Source organism: Myxine glutinosa, chromosome 6 (assembly GCF_964187855.1).
Source record: "Myxine glutinosa chromosome 6, kmMyxGlut1.1, whole genome shotgun sequence".
Classification (NCBI taxonomy): domain Eukaryota; kingdom Metazoa; phylum Chordata; class Myxini; order Myxiniformes; family Myxinidae; genus Myxine; species Myxine glutinosa.
Window position 1 is genome coordinate 60,775,368 of NC_136266.1, and position 18,586 is coordinate 60,793,953.

The 18,586-nt window shown below is 44.2% G+C and overlaps 1 protein-coding gene across 3 annotated transcripts in view; it reads right to left on the bottom strand.

Moving 5' to 3' along the window:
- Positions 1-18,586, bottom strand: part of LOC137429849 (uncharacterized) — a 114,701-nt gene that overhangs the window by 69,049 nt on the left and 27,066 nt on the right. For all 3 annotated transcript variants that reach the window (XM_068120152.2, XM_068120151.2, XM_068120150.2), the window contains one exon: positions 2,778-2,876. In XM_068120152.2, the coding sequence (XP_067976253.2) occupies positions 2,778-2,876 (99 nt within the window). The remainder of the gene's footprint in view (positions 1-2,777; positions 2,877-18,586) is intronic.

Below are 18,586 nucleotides of genomic sequence, written 5' to 3' on the forward strand. Positions count from 1 at the left end.
ACACACACACACACACAAACACACATACACACACACGCAAAAAACACGCGCACACACACGCAGACAAACACGCGCACACACACACCCACCCACACACACACACCCACACACACACACACACAGACAAACACGCATACACACACAGACAAACGCGCACACACACACACATATGCAGACAAACACACACACGCACACACACACAGAGACAAACACGCACACGCACACAAACACGCACACAGACAAACACACAGACAAACACGCACACACACACACAGACAAACACGCACACACAGACAAACATGCACACACAGACAAACATGCACACACAGACAAACATGCACACACACACACAGACAAACATGCACACACACAGACAAACACGCACACACACAGACAAACACACACACACACAGACAAACACGCACACACACAGACAAACACGCACACACACACACACACACACACAGACAAACATGCACACACACACACACACACACACACACGCGCGCAGACAGACAAACACGCATACACACAGACAAACACGCATACACACACACAGACAAACACGCACACACACAGACAAACACGCACACACAGAGACAAACACACACACACACACACACACACACACACACACACGCAGACAAACACGCATACACACACACACACACGCAGACAAACACGCATACACACACAGACAAACACGCATACACACAAACACGCACACAGACAAACATGCATACACAGACAGACAAACACGCATACACACACACAGACAAACACGCATACAGACAAACACGCATACACACACACACACACACAGACAAACACGCACACACACACACAGACAAACACGCACACACACACACAAACATGCACACACACACAAATACACACACACAGACAAACACACACGCACACACACAGACAAACACGCATACACACACACACAGACAAACACGCACACACACAGACAAACACGCACACACACACACACAAACATGCACACACACACACAAATACACACACACAGACAAACACACACGCACACACACAGACAAACACGCATACACACACACACAGACAAACACGCATACACACACGCACAGACAAACACGCAGGCACACACACCCAGACAAACACGTACACACACCTTGGTAGACGTTTCTTCCAGAAATCCATACCTTGTTTACATCAAAGTTACACAGTTAACTCCTTTCCTTCAATCCCACCATTCTTTCACTTGTGGAGGGAATTCCTTATCCTTGGTGCCTCATGCTCTCCCGCACAGCCTTTGGAGCATGATATCCATATTTAATAGTCACCCACGTTTTCTTCCACAATCCACTCCCAATCCCTTCTGCTTTCACCGACTGGCCCTCGTTTTTCTTTCATTCTGTTTAACGTCTCCCTCTCCCTCCCTCACATGTCTCCATTTATCACACTTCATTCCCCTCGACATCAAAAATGATTAGCCTGCACTAACTTTCACAAGGGTCGGCCATTGCGCCCCGGGATCCTGGACAAATCCCTGTCCTGACATCTTGGAGTGTCATGGCAAACCACCCAGCGTATTGCAACGGGATTTGTTTGGACACGTCCCTCATCTCTTGTTCAACAAATGAAATGACAATTCGCCATTCGGGAGAAGCGCGGCTCGTGCTCCAACCAAGGAAAGGACCGAGTCATGTGACCTGTTACCTTTACCTCACTCGAAACCATTCCCGAGCGTTTTAAAAATCCTGTAATCAGGTATGTTTGAGTAGTCTTATCGAATTGCATGACTTTAAGTATAACGATACACGAACAGGACACAGAGTGTACCAATGTCTGTGGTAAACGGCGATACGCGGATGGAAAATGGCTTCGGTGCGTTTTCTACGCGGATAGAAAATGGCTTCGGTGACGTAATAAATAGTCTGAAGCAGACGTGACGGCAGATGAAGTGAACTTTTTTTTTATGTACAAGATCGAGGCTCGTGTAAGAGCTAACATTAATCACAAAAATACAAACTGACACACAAAACATAAGATAAAGGGAGTGGGAGACAAGATGGGGAGATAGGGGGAAGCACACAAGTACAACATTTGAGAGCAGGGACATCGGGAGATCTGTGGGAGGGAGAGGGCTGGGGGGGAGGAGGCATGGGAAGGGGGTGTGGGAGAGGTAAGACACAGCTTGGAAGGGCTTCCAGGAAAGAAATTGGTATTTCAGAAAAGTGGATCTGGGGTGAATTAACGGGGGTAGAAAAGATCAAGGTTTTGGATGGGGGAAGATAAGAGATGGTGGTGAACAGCTGTTTTAAAGACCTGGAGGGTGGAGTGGGATTGAAGAGAGTGAGGGAGTTTGTTCCAGAGGCGGGAGAAAAGAGGGATGAAGGAGTGAAGGTGAGCAGAGAGTCTTGATTTTGGCAGTTTAACCATAAGAGGGTTGCAGGCAGATCTTGTGCGACCTGTAGGAATATTTGGGGGACAGAGCAGAGCCCAGAGAGAGCTGGGGGAGCAAGGCCGGAGAGGAGTCGGTAGAAGATGGTTGATCTCTGCGTTGGAATTTCATCCATTACGGTGGATTTATCGCATCCTTCGTGAGGGGTGAACCTTTCCACAAATCTAATCTCAAGATAGATTGGTATATTATAATTTTCAGGTAAACCATATAGCTACATACAGATACTCATTTTTTTTGACGTCAAATATTTTTTTAAAGACCGGCTTTAAATTCGATGAGAGGTTAACGTGATTAAAAAAGCGCCGGTATTAGAGGTTTCGGGACTTACCGGAGCTGAGCAGATCGCAGGATTAACACAAAGAAGCAGAAGCATCAACAGAAGCAACTTGTGGATTGCCAATGAAAACGGGGAATTCCTCTTTCGCTCCTTTAAAACACGCGCCAAAGGGTTTCGCTTTAAGCGCATGGAGATTTGAACATACTCCGGGATACACAAAAGAACGTGTTCACGGTTCATAATGAGGGGAATGGTTTGCGTTTAACTTCCTTGGTTAGTGGCTAAAACCAATGAAAATTGTGTGACCGCCGCTCACGTCAATTCTCGGAAGGTAACACCTCTCGGATATGATATATCACGTGAATTTCGAGCGATTAAAAACAACATTTTATACATAAGAATGTCATCTTTTTGGACGATAGCAATTTATACCGATTAATATTCTCTAGAGACCACAAGACTGCAACTTTTTAATCGAGGAAAAAAAACTTGTGAAGAGTAGCACTGGTACAAAGGCAACCTATACACCGCCCCAACAATGGCTACCTCTGTCCGACCCCATATGACATTGTATTTTGTGCATTCACTCTGCTATGTTAGCATTAATAAATTATACAAGCCAATAAATTAGACATGTATATATGTAAATAACTAAAAATAGGCAGCTCAGGAGAATTATACGGAAAGTAAACGCACCCACCATGAGACGTTAGGAATAAAATTATTTGTTTTAAATCCTGACGTTTCAGAATACTAATCTACCTTCCGTCCTTAGAGGTAACGGCTGTGACTAAATCAGCTCTACTTTATTATGTATCCGACCACTGAACTCTATACTAACTGGATAGGAAGGGAAGCTCATTTTTTGAAGCCATTTGTCCGCCATCTTTGCTCCCCCAAGATTCCCCAAAACGAGTCATTTACCGATGTATTGTGATTCCTCTTCTTCATTAAAATCGACCGCTGCGGTTTTTATAACGTAAGCAGCGTACGATGGCATTTCATCAATCCTGCAATACCTAATGCTTTTTCAACCCTGGAACGGATTAAAATCAATTCGGAATGGAAGAAAAGTGGGAAGGTGGAATTTTCGTCGGAAATATGCTGATAATTAAATTATTTAAATTCCCCCTAATTAAATATTAAATACTAGCACCCGACTGCAAAGCCGCAATGATCCGGCGAAGCCAAAGCCTCTTGCCACGATTTTACCCATCACTATGGCATCAGTAGGTTAGGTAGTTGGTAGTAGGTAGGTGTAGTAGGTACCGTAGGTGTAGTCGGTACCGTAGTAGGTACCATTTGCATTCTGGATGATTAAAATTGATAAAATTTACTTCTTGATTAATTCCGTGAATTCCATCTCAACTTCGGATATTTCCAGCTGCGAAAAACTATCCCCCTACGGCCGCAAGATTTCTAAAAAATAATTCTTCGTCAATTTTAGAATATTTGACGCCGTTTTCACCCCCGAAACGCGTAATAAGCTTTTAAAAAATGTTTTTTCAAATGCTCGAATCTCATTGGTTCCGGTGTTTGGTGACGATTTTCGTTGAAGATAACCAGGCCAGTGCGGGCCGAGGTTGGTCTTAAAGTATTTTAATTACAAAATAGAGGTGCATAAGATTGTGAAACAAACAAAGACGGGTGAAACAAACTCCTATTGAACTTTTTTTCAATTTGTTATGCATACTTCCGCATCCGCAAGATGGCGGCCTCCATTGAGCGATTTGGTGCGTCACAGCTTCGGAATTCTCAAGCCAAAGCATCCAGCATAATCTGGTTTTCAACATAATACGTACGCGTTTATTCACAACACCAGCTTCGCCGGCTACTCGTACCTGACTGCAAAGCCGCAAAGAGCCGGCGAAGCCAAAGCCTCTTGCCACTATTTTACCCATCACGATGACATCAGTCGGTTAGGTAGTTGATAGTAGGTCGGTGTAAGTACCGTACCTGGTAAGACTTGGTAAAAGAGAAGAGCAGACAGTCCTCCCCAATACCTACATACAATAAATGTCACAAGAAGCTTAAGGAAGTAACTATACGATGTCCTAGCTTAAGGCCTATTTTAAGAAATTTTAACTGGGCTTAACACGTCTTCACAGTATGTGTGTCGTCTTCTAACTTCAGTCGCTGTCAGGGCTGGTTCTCTCCGGGCACTGCGGCTTCCTCCACCAGAAGAAGTTAGCTTGCAGTAAGATCAGTGCCGACAGATCAGACGATAGCGCCGTTGCAACGGCAATGTGTGACTGTCGTTAATCAAACCGAGCTTTCTTTCTTTTAGTCCGGCAGATATGTGAAGAATTGTGGTAGAATTGTGCCTTTGATGATACAAGCATGAAACTTGGCACACAGTTAGGGCATACCCTTACAGTGAAATTTGGATGTAGGGGCATTCCAGATTTCTCCTTGGCCCAAAATGGCGGCCATTTTACAAAATGGCGGCTAAGAAGGACATATTTACCTATTATTTCAGACTTGTCATTTGTGCTGCTATTGAAACACAATGTAATGAGCATATTATAAATTGTCATGTACATGCTATGCAATACCTTCATACTGGGTTCAAAATTGGAATCTACGGTGGCCTATAAGGGGCAGAACAAATGGTTTACCATTGCAATAGACAGGACTGGTCTAGCGGTTTAATTATTTAACTTTGCATGACTATCTGATTTCTCCTGGGTGTAATTTTGGTTCAATACCTTTATATGAACAACTTTGATGTAGCTTTATGAACTTTCCTATCATAGACTAGGTGACTATAAGGAGCAATGCAAGGCTAGTGAAAAGTTACGAAAGCGAATTACTATATTTATGATAATAATGTATGTATTTCTTTTTCAGATGATAACTCGACTGCACTGCACCTTCGCTCATTGACTGTAGTAGCTACCTAGATTTGGTTCCCAATTTGTATATTGATTGGATGGTGGTGGTGGATAATGCTTAATTGACAATGGCCAACAAAAATTTCAAGCTATTAGACCCCCAAAGCCCTAGTACATCTGGAACAAACATGCCTTATCTGACAGATTGGGAGAAGTGTGTGTTATGTCAGGAGGTCACCGATGAGGCCCTTGCCTGTCCAGCTGATTCCAAGCGAACCACAGGGTCCGGATACCAAACTCTTGCAGATTATCTCCTCACCTTCAGCCAGATGGGCTGCCTGCCAAAATCTCTAGAACTGTCCCGCCTGGACGATGGTGAAGGTATCCAGTCAACCTTCCAGAGCCACAAGGCTAAGTGGCATGATTCATGCAGACTGAAATACAACAAAACTGAACTGCATCGGGCACAAAAAAGAGAAACGTCTAGTGAAGAAACCGCAAGTGTCTCAAGAAAGTACACCCGTCACAGAGTACATGTAGACCACACACAGCCACAGCCTGAAAAGTGTTTCTTTTGTGACAAACCAGCGGGTACTAATTCTCTGCGAAAAGCTTCCACCTTCGACCTCGATAAACATGTCAGGACAGCTGCCCTGAAACTAGGAGATCAGGCACTTCTTGCTAAACTGAGTGCAGGTGACCTTATAGCACAAGATGCACAGTACCACGTGAAGTGTCTGGTGTCACTTTATAACAAAGCAAGGGCCACAAGCACAACACTGAATGAACAAGATGATATCAATCACGGTATAGCACTTGGAGAGCTAGTGTCCTACATCGATGATGCCCGCACAGATGCTCTTGTGACACCAGTGTTTAAGCTGGTAGACCTAGCAAGACTATACACCACCAGGCTGGAACAGCTTGGAACAGTCTTGACCAGGCGTGTCCACTCCACCAAACTCAAAGATCGAATCATGACATATTTTCCAGACCTAGAGGAGCACATGTCCGGTCGAGATATTCTGCTTGCTTTCAACCAGGATGTTGGCTCAGCCCTTCAGAAGGCATGTGATCACGACACTGACAGTGATGGAGTTTGTCATGCTAGAGCCGCAAATATAGTTCGTAGAGACATGTTGAAAATGAACTCAACATTTAGTGGTTCATTTGAAGCCCACTGCCAAGAACATTCGGTACCTAATTCGCTTGTATCACTAGTTTCTATGATCTTGAATGGTCCTAACATCCAAGAGCAGTCAAGCCACTCGTCGGTATCAACACCTACTCTCACAATCTCACAACTCCTTATGTTCAACAGTTACTCACGCCGCAGAGAGAGTAGCAGTACTACCACGTCCACGAGGCACAGTCACAATCGGGAGACTCCCCTGCCTGTGTACCTGGGCACCCTTATCCACACAAAGACTCGAAAAAGAGACCTGGTTGATACTATGTTCAACCTGGGTCTCTCGATCTCCTATGACAGGGTGCTTAGCATCTCCACAGACTTGGGGAACAGAATCTGCCGTTTCTTCCAAAATGAGGGTACAGTTTGCCCCCCTGAGCTAAAAAGTGACCTCTTCACAACTGGGGCAGTGGATAACATTGATCATAACCCCAGTTCAACAAGTGCCCACGACTCCTTCCATGGCACTGGCATTTCACTTTTCCAGCACCCAAATAGCGATAGCCGTGGAGTTCAACGGGTAAACCCAGATGACACATCAACAACAGATGCACACCTGCCACAGTCATACACCATCGTACCTCCTGTTGTTCTGGGTAAATGTGACCCACCTGTACCCAAGCTAGCGGGTCCCAACAAAAGCAACTGCCAACTCATCCCTGAAGCAATGCAGATTGAGTACAGGTAACTGATTATTGTGTTTGAACTGTGGACAGTTATATGTGTACCTAAATAACCAAGACTTGTTAACTTGTGTGGACTTGTTTGTTCTTAATTGTGTTCATTATCTTGCATTTTGACAGGTGGCTGGAGCAGATGGAGAAGACAGTGCTATCTGACACACCACTTAAGGGAGACGAGACAGTATCATGGGCTGGATACCATGCCAGCAAGCAGTCTATTCCAGAAGAACCAGAGTGTAGTGTGGCCTTAACTTCATTGCTGCCTCTCTTCTATGACCAGGCAAAATCTGTGGCAATGATTCATCACTCCATGGATGTCATCAAGAAAGCAATCGATATTCTGAATCCAGGTCAGATCCCTGTAATCACACTTGATCAGCCACTGTACACACTTGCCAAACAGATCCAATGGAGATGGCCAGAAACACACGGAGAAGATCACTTCGTCATGGTCTTTGGTGGACTCCATATTGAGATGGCAGCATGGAAAACCCTCGGTGACCTTCTGGATAGCAGTGGGTGGACAGGCGTTCTGATGCTTGCAGGGGTTGCTACAAGTGGTACTGCTGATTCCTTCCTGAAAGTGACCCATGTGACATGCACACGACGAGCACACCAAGTCACAGCCAGTACTCTCTATCTTCTCCTGAAGGAAGCCTACAGCCAGTACACCAGTGGACTAGATGAGGGACAGGATACGATACCACTAGATGACTGGTGCGGTGAACAAGCCAATGCCAGTCCACAGTTTCAGTTCTGGTTCCTAATTATGCAGCTAGAACTGGCAGTCCTGATCTATGTGAGATCCGTCCGTGAAGGAAACTTCCAACTGTACACTGATGCTCTGACCAAGCTTGTACCATGGTTCTTCGCCTTGGGACATACAAACTATGCCAGGTGGATCCCAGTTCACTTGCGCAACATGGTGACACTTGCAACAAAGCATCCAACTGTATACGCACAGTTTCTGGCAGGAAACTTCACCATGAAGAAGACTACACGTGCATTCTCTGCCATAGCCTTAGACCAGGCACACGAGCAAAATAATGCATTGGTGAAAGGTGATGGAGGGGCTGTAGGTCTTACGGAGAATGCTGCAGCTTTGCGCCGATGGATGGTGTCTGGTCCAGAGATGGCCAAACTGATCTATAAGTTCGAGGCCACAACAGAAAAAAGAATTAGGAAAACTGAACTAAAACACCATGAACAGACAAAGCACACGCAGGTAGCCTTTGCTCGAGATGTGAGAGCACTCACCCGTGTCATAGGAGAGATGGGGAACCCATTCTGTGACGACAGCAAAGATCTATTGGTGCTAGACAGCAGAGACCTGGCAGACCCAGCAGTCAACACCCTTTACCAGATCGAGAAGCTGGGAAAAGAACAGTATGACACATATGTGAACGAGAGGCTTGTACATCAGACAAAGCCTATCACTGACCCAATAAAAAGAAACAATCTCCCTCTCTTCAGCCGACCCCCAGTCAGAGAGAAGTCAAGAACAGAGTTGAAGGTGGTATCTCTGAAGAATGACTGCGTTCTGTTCTCCAGGCTGTTTATTGCATCCCAGACACGGAATGGAGATCTTGATGAATTATTTGCACATGAAAACCAAGCTTGTCCCCCTGCATTGTCACAAATGGGCAAAATCCGGCTTGGAACCAAGTCTGATCTGGTTGGGTGCTTAGAAGATCTGATCACCTCACGGGAAAATGATGATGTAAGCCCCCCTGTTGAAGTCATGATCCTGGATGGAGCAGCCATCGTGAACATGCTGGCACCTCGTAATGCGAAGACCTTCTCTGAGTATGCATCACTAGTATTCTTGCCATACATCACATCTCAGATACAAAATAAGAGCAGGGTTGATATTATCTGGGATGAATATTTCCCAGACAGTTTGAAAGCCGACACCAGGAAGACGAGGGGTAAAGGCACCAGGAGACGAGTTGAGCCATCTAGTTCCATCCCTCGAAACTGGCAGGCCTTCCTTCGCATAGACGAGAACAAGGTGGAGTTGTTTGACTTTCTAGCAACGAGGATAGCAAACATTGAGACTGACAAGCAAATCGTCACCACAAACCACAAAGAAGTTTTTTGTACACAGCCACGAGATGTTACTGGTCTTTCCCCGTGTAGTCACGAGGAGGCAGATACAAGGATACTACTCCATGTCCAAGATGCAGTCAGACAGGGCTATACCAAGGTGTCAATCCGCACAGTGGACACAGATGTTTTGATCCTTGCAGTGGCAGCAACTGGATATCTTGACATCGATGAACTCTGGGTTGCTTTTGGCACAGGGAAGAATTTCAGGCACTTGGCAGCTCACGAGATGGCTGTGGCACTGGGACCAAACAAGTGCCGAGGGTTGCCATTCTTCCACGCCTTCACTGGGTGTGACACCGTGTCCTGCTTCGGCGGAAGGGGGAAGAAAACAGCATGGGAAACATGGAAAGCCTATGATGAGGTCACCTCAGCTTTCTGCGCACTGGCTGCCACACCAACCATTTCAACTGCAAATGACAACATGGATCCACTGGAGCGTTTTGTTGTTCTGCTCTACGATCGAACAAGCAGCCAGGAACATGTTAACGATGCCCGCAAGCATCTCTTCACCCAGACTGGTAGATCAATAGAGGCTATCCCACCAACGCAAGAAGCCCTCAGACAACACATCAAGAGAGCTGCCTACCAAGCCGGCTTTTGTTGGGGCCAGATGATGATTTGCGCACCTGAGCTCCCATCGCCAAGTGAATGGGGTTGGAAACAGAGTAATAACGGCTGGGGGATATATTGGACAACCCTCACAGAGGCAACTGAGGCATGCCGACAATTGATTAGATGTGGATGCAAGAAGGGTTGCAGGAAACAGTGCAAGTGTGTTAAGGCCGCACTCCAGTGCTCAGCTCTGTGTCACTGTGCAGGGGAGTGCACACGATAGTATACAGGAGGAATAACACACCTGTTACATATACACAAACATGTGGAAGACTGTTTTGTAGACTGTTTTATAGTGAAAGTCACTTCCACAGCGTTAATGTGGCATTTTCACTTCATTTCCATTGTGTTTCTGGAGTTTGCTCAAAATAGCTCAAAAAGTAATTATTTTTGTAAAGAATAAGGACCAAATAAATGTTATGTGAGTTTGTTGACATTTAATTATGATCTTACAACCTGTTTACGTGAAAAAAACATCATAGGTGTGCTTGAGCAATAAGTAAATCTAGTTTTATAGACATCGGTACTGTGTATCTTATTATCCGTAAACGGCCATTTTTAAAATGGCCGCCATTTTGTCCCTAGGAAAAGATTTGAATGCCCCTATATCCAAAAATCTTCCTAGTAGTATGCTCTATCAGTGTTCAAAATTTCATGCTTGTATCACCAAAAGCACAATTTTTTCACATATCTGCTGGGCTATTTATGTAAACCGCTTATACCGTATTTCTGGCTGTGAAAAACTATCCCCTACGGCCGCAAGATTTCTAAAAAATAATTCTTCGTCAATTTTAGAATATTTGACGCCGTTTTCAGCGTCCGAAACGCGTAACAGGCTTTTTAAAAATATTTTTCAAATGCTCGAATCTCATTGCTTCCAGTGTTTGGTGACTATTTTCGTTGAAAATAATGAACGAGGTTGGTCTTAACGTATTTTAATTACAAATTAGAGGTGCATTAGATTGTGAATCAAACAAAGATGGGTGGAACAAACTCCTATTGAACTTTTTCGCAATTGTTTTATGCAAACTTCCGCATCCGGTCGATGGCAGCCTCCATTGAGTGATTTGGTTTTAGAAATATTTTTTCAAATGCTCGAATCTCATTGGTTCCGGTGTTTGGTGACGATTTTCGTTGAAGATAACCTGGCCACCGAGGTCAGTCTTAAAGTATTTTAATTATAAATTAGAGGTGCATAAGATTGTGAATCAAACAAAGACGGGTGAAAGAAACTCCGATTGAACGTTTTTCAATTTGTTTTGCATACTTCCGCATCCGCAAGATGGCGGCCTCCATTGCACTTCGGAATTCTCAAGCCAAGGGATACAGCATGATCTGGTTTTCGACATAATACGTACGTGTTTATTGACAACACCGGCTTCGCCGGCTACTAGTACCCGACTGCAAAGCCGCAATGAGCCAGCGAAGCCAAAGCCTCTTGCCACTATTTTACCCATCACTATGGCATCAGTAGGTTAGGTAGTTGGTCGTAGGTAGGTGTAGTAGGTACCGTCGGTGGAGTAGGTGTAGTAGGTACCATTTGCATTCTGGATGAGATTAAAATTGATAAAATTTACTTCTTGATTAATTCGGTGAATTCCGTCTCAACTTCGGATATTTCCGGCCATGAAAAACTATTCCTGACGGCCGCGAGATTTCTAAAAAATAATTCTTGTTCAATTTTAGAATATTTGACGCCGTTTTCACCCTCCGAAACGCGTAATAAGCTTTTTAAAAATATTTTTCAAATGCTCGAATCTCATTGGTTCCGGTGTTTGGCGACTATTTTCGTTGAAGATAACGAGGTTGGTCTTAACATATTTTAATTACAAATTAGAGGTGCATTAGATTGTGAATCAAACAAAGACGGGTGAAACAAACTCCTATTGAACTTTTTCGCAATTGTTTTATGCAAACTTCCGCATCCGGTCGATGGCGGCCTCCATTGCGCTTCGGAATTCTCAAGCCAAGGGATACAGCATGATCTGGTTTTCGACATAATACGTACGCGTTTATTGACAACACCGGCTTCGCCGGCTACTTGTAGCCGACTGCAAAGCCGCAATGAGCCGGCGAAGCCAAAGCCTCTTGCCACTATTTTACCCATCACTATGGCATCAGTAGGTTAAGTAGTTGGTAGTAGGTAGGTGTAGTAGGTACCGTACCTGGTAAGACTTGGTAAAAGAGAGGAGCAGACAGTCCTCCCCAATACCTACATACAATAAATGTCACAAGAAGCTTAAGGAAGTAACTATACGATGTGCTAGCTCAGGGCCTATTTTAAGAAATTTTAACTGGGCTTAACATACGTTTTCACAGTATGTGTGTCGTCTTCTAACTTCAGTCGCTGTCAGGGCTGGTTCTCTCCGGGCACTGCCTCTTCCTCCACCAGAAGAAGTTAGCTTGCAGTAAGATCAGTGCCGACAGATCAGACGATAGCGCCGTTATTTCTAAAAAATAATTCTTCGTCAATTTTAGAATATTTGACGCCGTTTTCAGCGTCCGAAACGCATAATAAGCTTTTTTGAAATAATTTTTCAAATGCTCGAATCTCATTGGTTCCGGTGTTTGGTGACGATTTTCGTTGAAGATAACGAGGTTGGTCTTAACGTATTTTAGTTACAAATTAGAGGTGCATTAGATTGTGAATCAAAGAAAGACGGGTGAAACAAACTCATATTGAACTTTTTCGCAATTGTTTTATGCAAACTACCGCATCCGGTTGATGGCGGCCTCCATTGCGTGATTTGGTTTTAGAAATATTTTTTCAAATGCTCGAATCTCATTGGTTCCGGTGTTTGGTGATGCTTTTTGTTGAAGATAACCAGGCCCGTGCGGGCCGAGGTTGGTCTTAAAGTATTTTAATAATAAATTAGAGGTGCATAAGAATGTGAATCAAACAGATGGGTGAAAGAAACTCCTATTGAACGTTTTTCAATTTGTTATGCATACTTCCGCATCCGCAAGATGGCGGCCTCCATTGCGCTTTGGAATTCTGACGCCAAGGCATAATCTTGTTTTCGACATAATACGTACGCATTTATTGACAACACCGGCTTCGCCGGCTATTAATATTAAATATTAATAGTAATTAAATATTCTTTTAAAATTTAAAGAATAGGAAAATAGGACTGTGTTTACTTTTTCATGGCTGATAATATAATATGGATCTGCAAAATAAATTGGTATGTGAATATTGCCCTATAGTGGGGCAGATATGTGAAAAAGATGTTCATTTCCAGCAGAAAGTGTGAAATTTCGCATACAGGGGTATTTTGGGGCGCTGATTTCAAAAATTGGCGGATCCAAGAGATCTAACCAATGGACCGGCCGCCATCTTGAATTCCAATATGGCCACCAAGACGAAATGTTGAAATTCCCTATCTTGGGTTCTAAATGACCTGTGGCGCTGAAATTTGGTACACAAGGGTATGTTGACATGCTGAGTTCAATAATGCAATAATTTGAAATGTCTGACAAACGGTATGGCCGCCATTTTAAATTCCAATATGGCCGCCAAGACAAACATCGATGTTTTCATTGCTTTAATAGCACAGTGTACGGTAATGTCATAATGTTAAATCATTTAAGCATTATTATGATAACTGGAAAATTGTTGCATCTCAAATCTACTGATGGGTTTGTAATTTTGTCGAAGGCAGTAGAAATTTGGGAAATTCAGCGCCCCAAAATACCCCTGTATGTGAAATTTAACACTTTCTGCCGGAACCGAACATTCACATGACATTCCAATAATTTTTTTTTTTAATGTTTTTTCTCTTTCAGATCCAATGTCGAAATCAAAGAAAACATCGTCAACAATTCCAATGCCAACAGACTGGAACATTTGCGCTCTTTGCCAGAAACGTTCTGAAAATGAACCACTAAGAGATGCACGTAAGGGCAGCAATCAGTCGTGTCTAGACGTCTACGAGAATCTTGCTCAAAATCTCAAGGCATTGAATGATTTAGGTGCCTTGCCTTGCGGGATAAACATTTCCCGACTAGATGATGGTTGCGGTATTGCAGAAACCCTAGCTGCGCATGCTGCCAAATGGCACAAAAACTGTTATGTGCAGTGCAGCAGCTCTCGTGTGGCCAGGGCTGAATCAAGGGAAAGAAAGCAAAGTTCAGACCTTAAACTTGGTGAAGAAACTTACTCGCCTGTTAAGAAAAGACTCAGAACAAGTTTCAAATCTCCATCCGTTGAACAGAGTACTGCTAGCACATGTTTCTTTTGTGATAGCATTATCAGTAATGAAGAAATAGTCCACAGAGCGGCAACAAAAAATGTAGATTCCAATGCTCGATTGATGGCAACAGAATTGAGGGATACAAAACTCCTGGCTAGATTGTCTGTAGGTGATATGACGGCATCAGATGCTGTTTATCACAAGAAGTGCATGACTGTTCTCCACACTCGATACAGATCATTTGTAAGAAAGAATGAGGAAGCCAGTTCAAGTGAAAATATGCCACCAGAATCAGTAGCTTTGGCCGAATTGATAGCCTATTTGGAAGAAATGAAGTGTACAGATGACAGTTACACTTTCAAGTTAGCCGATCTCACAAAGCTTTATACAGAACGTCTGGCACAACTGGGAGGTGATATCTCAAAGAGGATTAATTCAACTCACCTTAAGGACAAGCTTCTCAGACACCTTCCGCAACTTGAGGCACATAAGAGCAACCATGAAGTGGCACTGTCATTCAAAGAGGACATTGGTGAAGCTTTATTGCATGCTTGTAGACAAAGCTCTGACAACGACGCGGTCATTCTCATGAGAGCTGCCCAGATTGTGCGCAAAGATATTTTGCAAAAGCAATAACAATTCAATGGATCCCTAGTTAACGAATCATATAACAACTCACCACCATCATTGGCAGCGTTGATGGAAATGATTCTTGCTGGTACAAACATACAAAAACAAAACGCAAACAACAAGGGAGGCGTCTCTGTGCAATCCTTAACTCAACTTGTAACATTCAACACTATGAAACGAGGAAGGTTGGAAACTACAGCAGTACGTCACAATTTGAAACGTGAAACATCACTGCCACTTTACCTGGGTCTTCTCATTCATAGCAAAACAAGGAAACGGGATCTCGTTGACGTTCTTTTTCAACATGGTTTGTGTGTTTCCTATGATCGCATACTGGAGGTATCCACAGATGAGGCCAACAGTCATAGAAATATACAAACATGATGGCGTTGTGTGTCCAACAAAATTGCGAAGTGGAATATTCACAACAGGCAACCTAGACAACATAGATCACAACCCATCATCAGCATCAGCACAAAGTTCATTTCATGGAACCGCGTTATCACTGACACAACATGTTTCACATGACAAAAGTGGCAGCATTCGAAATCATGAGAATGTCACTGAGAATGAGAACAAACAGCGCTCCAAAACCATAGCCGCCCTTCCTGCATCTTACAGTGATGTGCCTCCTGAAACATTTCCAACTAATAATCCCATTCCAAGAAAACCAAAAGGTCCATCCACTCCAAGTGTGTCCTCCAGAATACAGGACAAAGAAAGTCAGTGGCTTTCGTTTGTACAAAGTCTGCAGGAGAAGGAAGGTCTTGAGAGTGAAGATAATATCTCCTGGTCAGCATACATGGCAAATCTGCAGGTTGAAGTTCCTCGGCCTCCTGCAATTACAGGACTGCTACCTCTGTTCCGCGAGAGTGCTCACACATTGGCAATGGTGAAGCATGGAATGAATTTAATCAAGCAGGCGACAGAACTAGTAAACCCCGGACAAGTTCCAGTTCTGACCGTTGATCAACCACTCTATGCAATTGCAAAGAAGATTCAATGGACTTGGCCAGGTATATATGGTGAAGACAAGTTTGTTGTGATGATGGGAGGACTTCATGTAGAGATGGCCTTGTTGAAAGCGATCGGCAGCTTCCTGGAGGGGAGTGGCTGGGCAAGTGTAATGACCAGTGCTGGTGTAACAACAGAGGGAAGAGCAGATAGTCTTCACAAAGATTCGCAAATATCGAGGTCACAATGGGCACACCAAGTCACAGTAGCGGCGTTGTACGCTCTGCAGCGAAAGGCATACGATGACTACCGGAAAACATGTGAAACTGAAGATTTACAATCATTTGATCTTTGGAGCAAGAAGATGGCTACAAAGTACCCCCAGTTTTGCTACTGGAATAAAGTCCTGCAGTTGGAGTGTCTTCTCTTGGCATTCATAAGATCACAACGGGAAGCCAACTACACGCTCTATGTGGAGACTCTCACGGCGATCATTCCGTGGATGTTTGCCATGGACCATTACCATTACGCCAGATGGTTGACAGTGCATGTAACAGACCTTCAGGAACTTTCAAACGATTCCATGGATATCCATCGTGAATTTGTCAAGGGGAACTTTGTCACTCAGAAGTCATCACACAAGTTCTCTGCTATGGCACACGATCAGATACACGAACAGCAGAACGCTTATGTGAAAGGTGATGGTGGAGTCATTGGAATTACTGAGAATGAAGGGGCTCTTCGCCGGTGGATGGTAGCTGGTGCAGAAATAGCCAGAATCCTGAATGAGTTTGAGGACCAGTTTCAAAGACAGAGGCAAACTGATGTCCGCCACCACGAACAATTGCCTAGTGTCCAGAAATCCTTTGCATCAGATCTCAATAATGCAATCAGTTCCTTTGAAAAACTTGGAAACCCGTTTGCGGAAGACAGTAATGACTTGTATGTGCTTGACACAAAGGTCATCATGCCTGATGAAGTGATAGCCGCAGTGCGATCCATGGAGGACACTGGCAAAACACAATTTGACGGATTTGTGGGGCAGCGAATCAAGGATCCTTCTGACAATTTCTATGATAGCATTTCAAAGAACAATCTGCCACTGTTTTAATCGAAGCCCAAGAAAACACCTGGAAAGTCTGAGGCGAAGATTACACGTATGAAAAGTAATGTGGAGCTCTTCTCACGAATGTACATTTCTTGCCAAACTAGAGATGGTGATCTTAACACATTTTATGAATATGAGTGTCATGGGTGGCCACCTGCATTGGCTGAAGGTATCAATACAATGCGGCCACCAACCGGCAAGGCTGATCTTTTGCCCTGTTTGGAAGCTTTAGCACAACGTCCTCGTGATGCGCCCAAAGGAGAAGCTCGTATTTTCGATGGGGCTGCCTTAGTCCATCATTTGGAGCCTAAGAAGTGCAACAGTGTGATCAGGACATTTGGTGACTATGCACAGAAACAGGTCCTTCCGTACATTGCCCGAAAGTTAAATGAGGGGCCTGTGATGCGTGTTGATGTGGTGTGGGACACCTACAGAACGGACAGTCTCAAAGAAGGCACCAGGCTTGGTCGTGGCACTGGCATACCACTCCATGTGACTGAACAGACATCCGTGCCACGAAACTGGAGCAGCTTCCTTCATGTAGATTCCAACAAAAAGACATTATTCAGTTTCCTTGCTGATTCCCTGCAAACGATGCCTATTCCAGAGGGAAAAACACTTCTTACAACCTTAGAAGAAGAGGTTAAATCAAAGCCCCCTTCTGATGTTTCTCAAATTCAACCATGTACGCATGAAGAGGCTGATTCACGAATGATGCTACATGCTTGGCATGCATATCAGCAGGGGTACAGAAGTATCGTCATTCATGCAACAGACACGGATGTGGTTGTGTTGGCTATCGCAATGGCAAGCATTATGGACGGTTGTGCAATGTGGTTGGCATTTGGACATGGAAACTATTTCAGGCACATTGCTGCTCACACTATTGCGACTCACATTGGCCCTGAACGCTCATGGGGGCTTCTATTCCTGCATACTGTTTCCGGATGCGATACTGTTTCTGCCATATGTGGGATTGGCAAAAAGACTGTGGAGCATATGGAATTCCATGCCAAACTTGGGGGAGGTCTTCAATCATCTCTCACATGCACCAGCGGAAGTAACAGATGATGACATGGACAACATAGAGAGGTTCTTCGTTGTTCTGTACAGTAGAACTTCCCCTCTGAAGAAAGTGAACGAAGCACGCAAGCAGCTGTTTGCTCAGGGAAATCGGCAATCGGAAAATATTCCACCGACAAAAGAGGCACTGCGTCAACATGTGAAGAGGGCAGTCTTTCAGGCCGGTCACATCTGGGGACAGTCCCAAATTGCTAACCCAGAGCTGCCTTCACCTGCAGATTGGGGATGGGCTAAAAATGCAGATGATGTCTGGCATCCATTTTGGACAGTAATGCCAGAGGCGTCAAAAGGGTGCCGAGAGCTGATCAAGTGCAAGTGTAAAAAACGGTGTGCTGGAAATTGCAAATGTTCTGCTGCTAATCTACCATGCACAGAACTATGTTTCTGCTCTGGACAATGCTTCCGAGATGAGCAGGAGAAGTAAAACGGATGGAAAAAAGCTTGCAGCATGTTACGGCTGCCAAC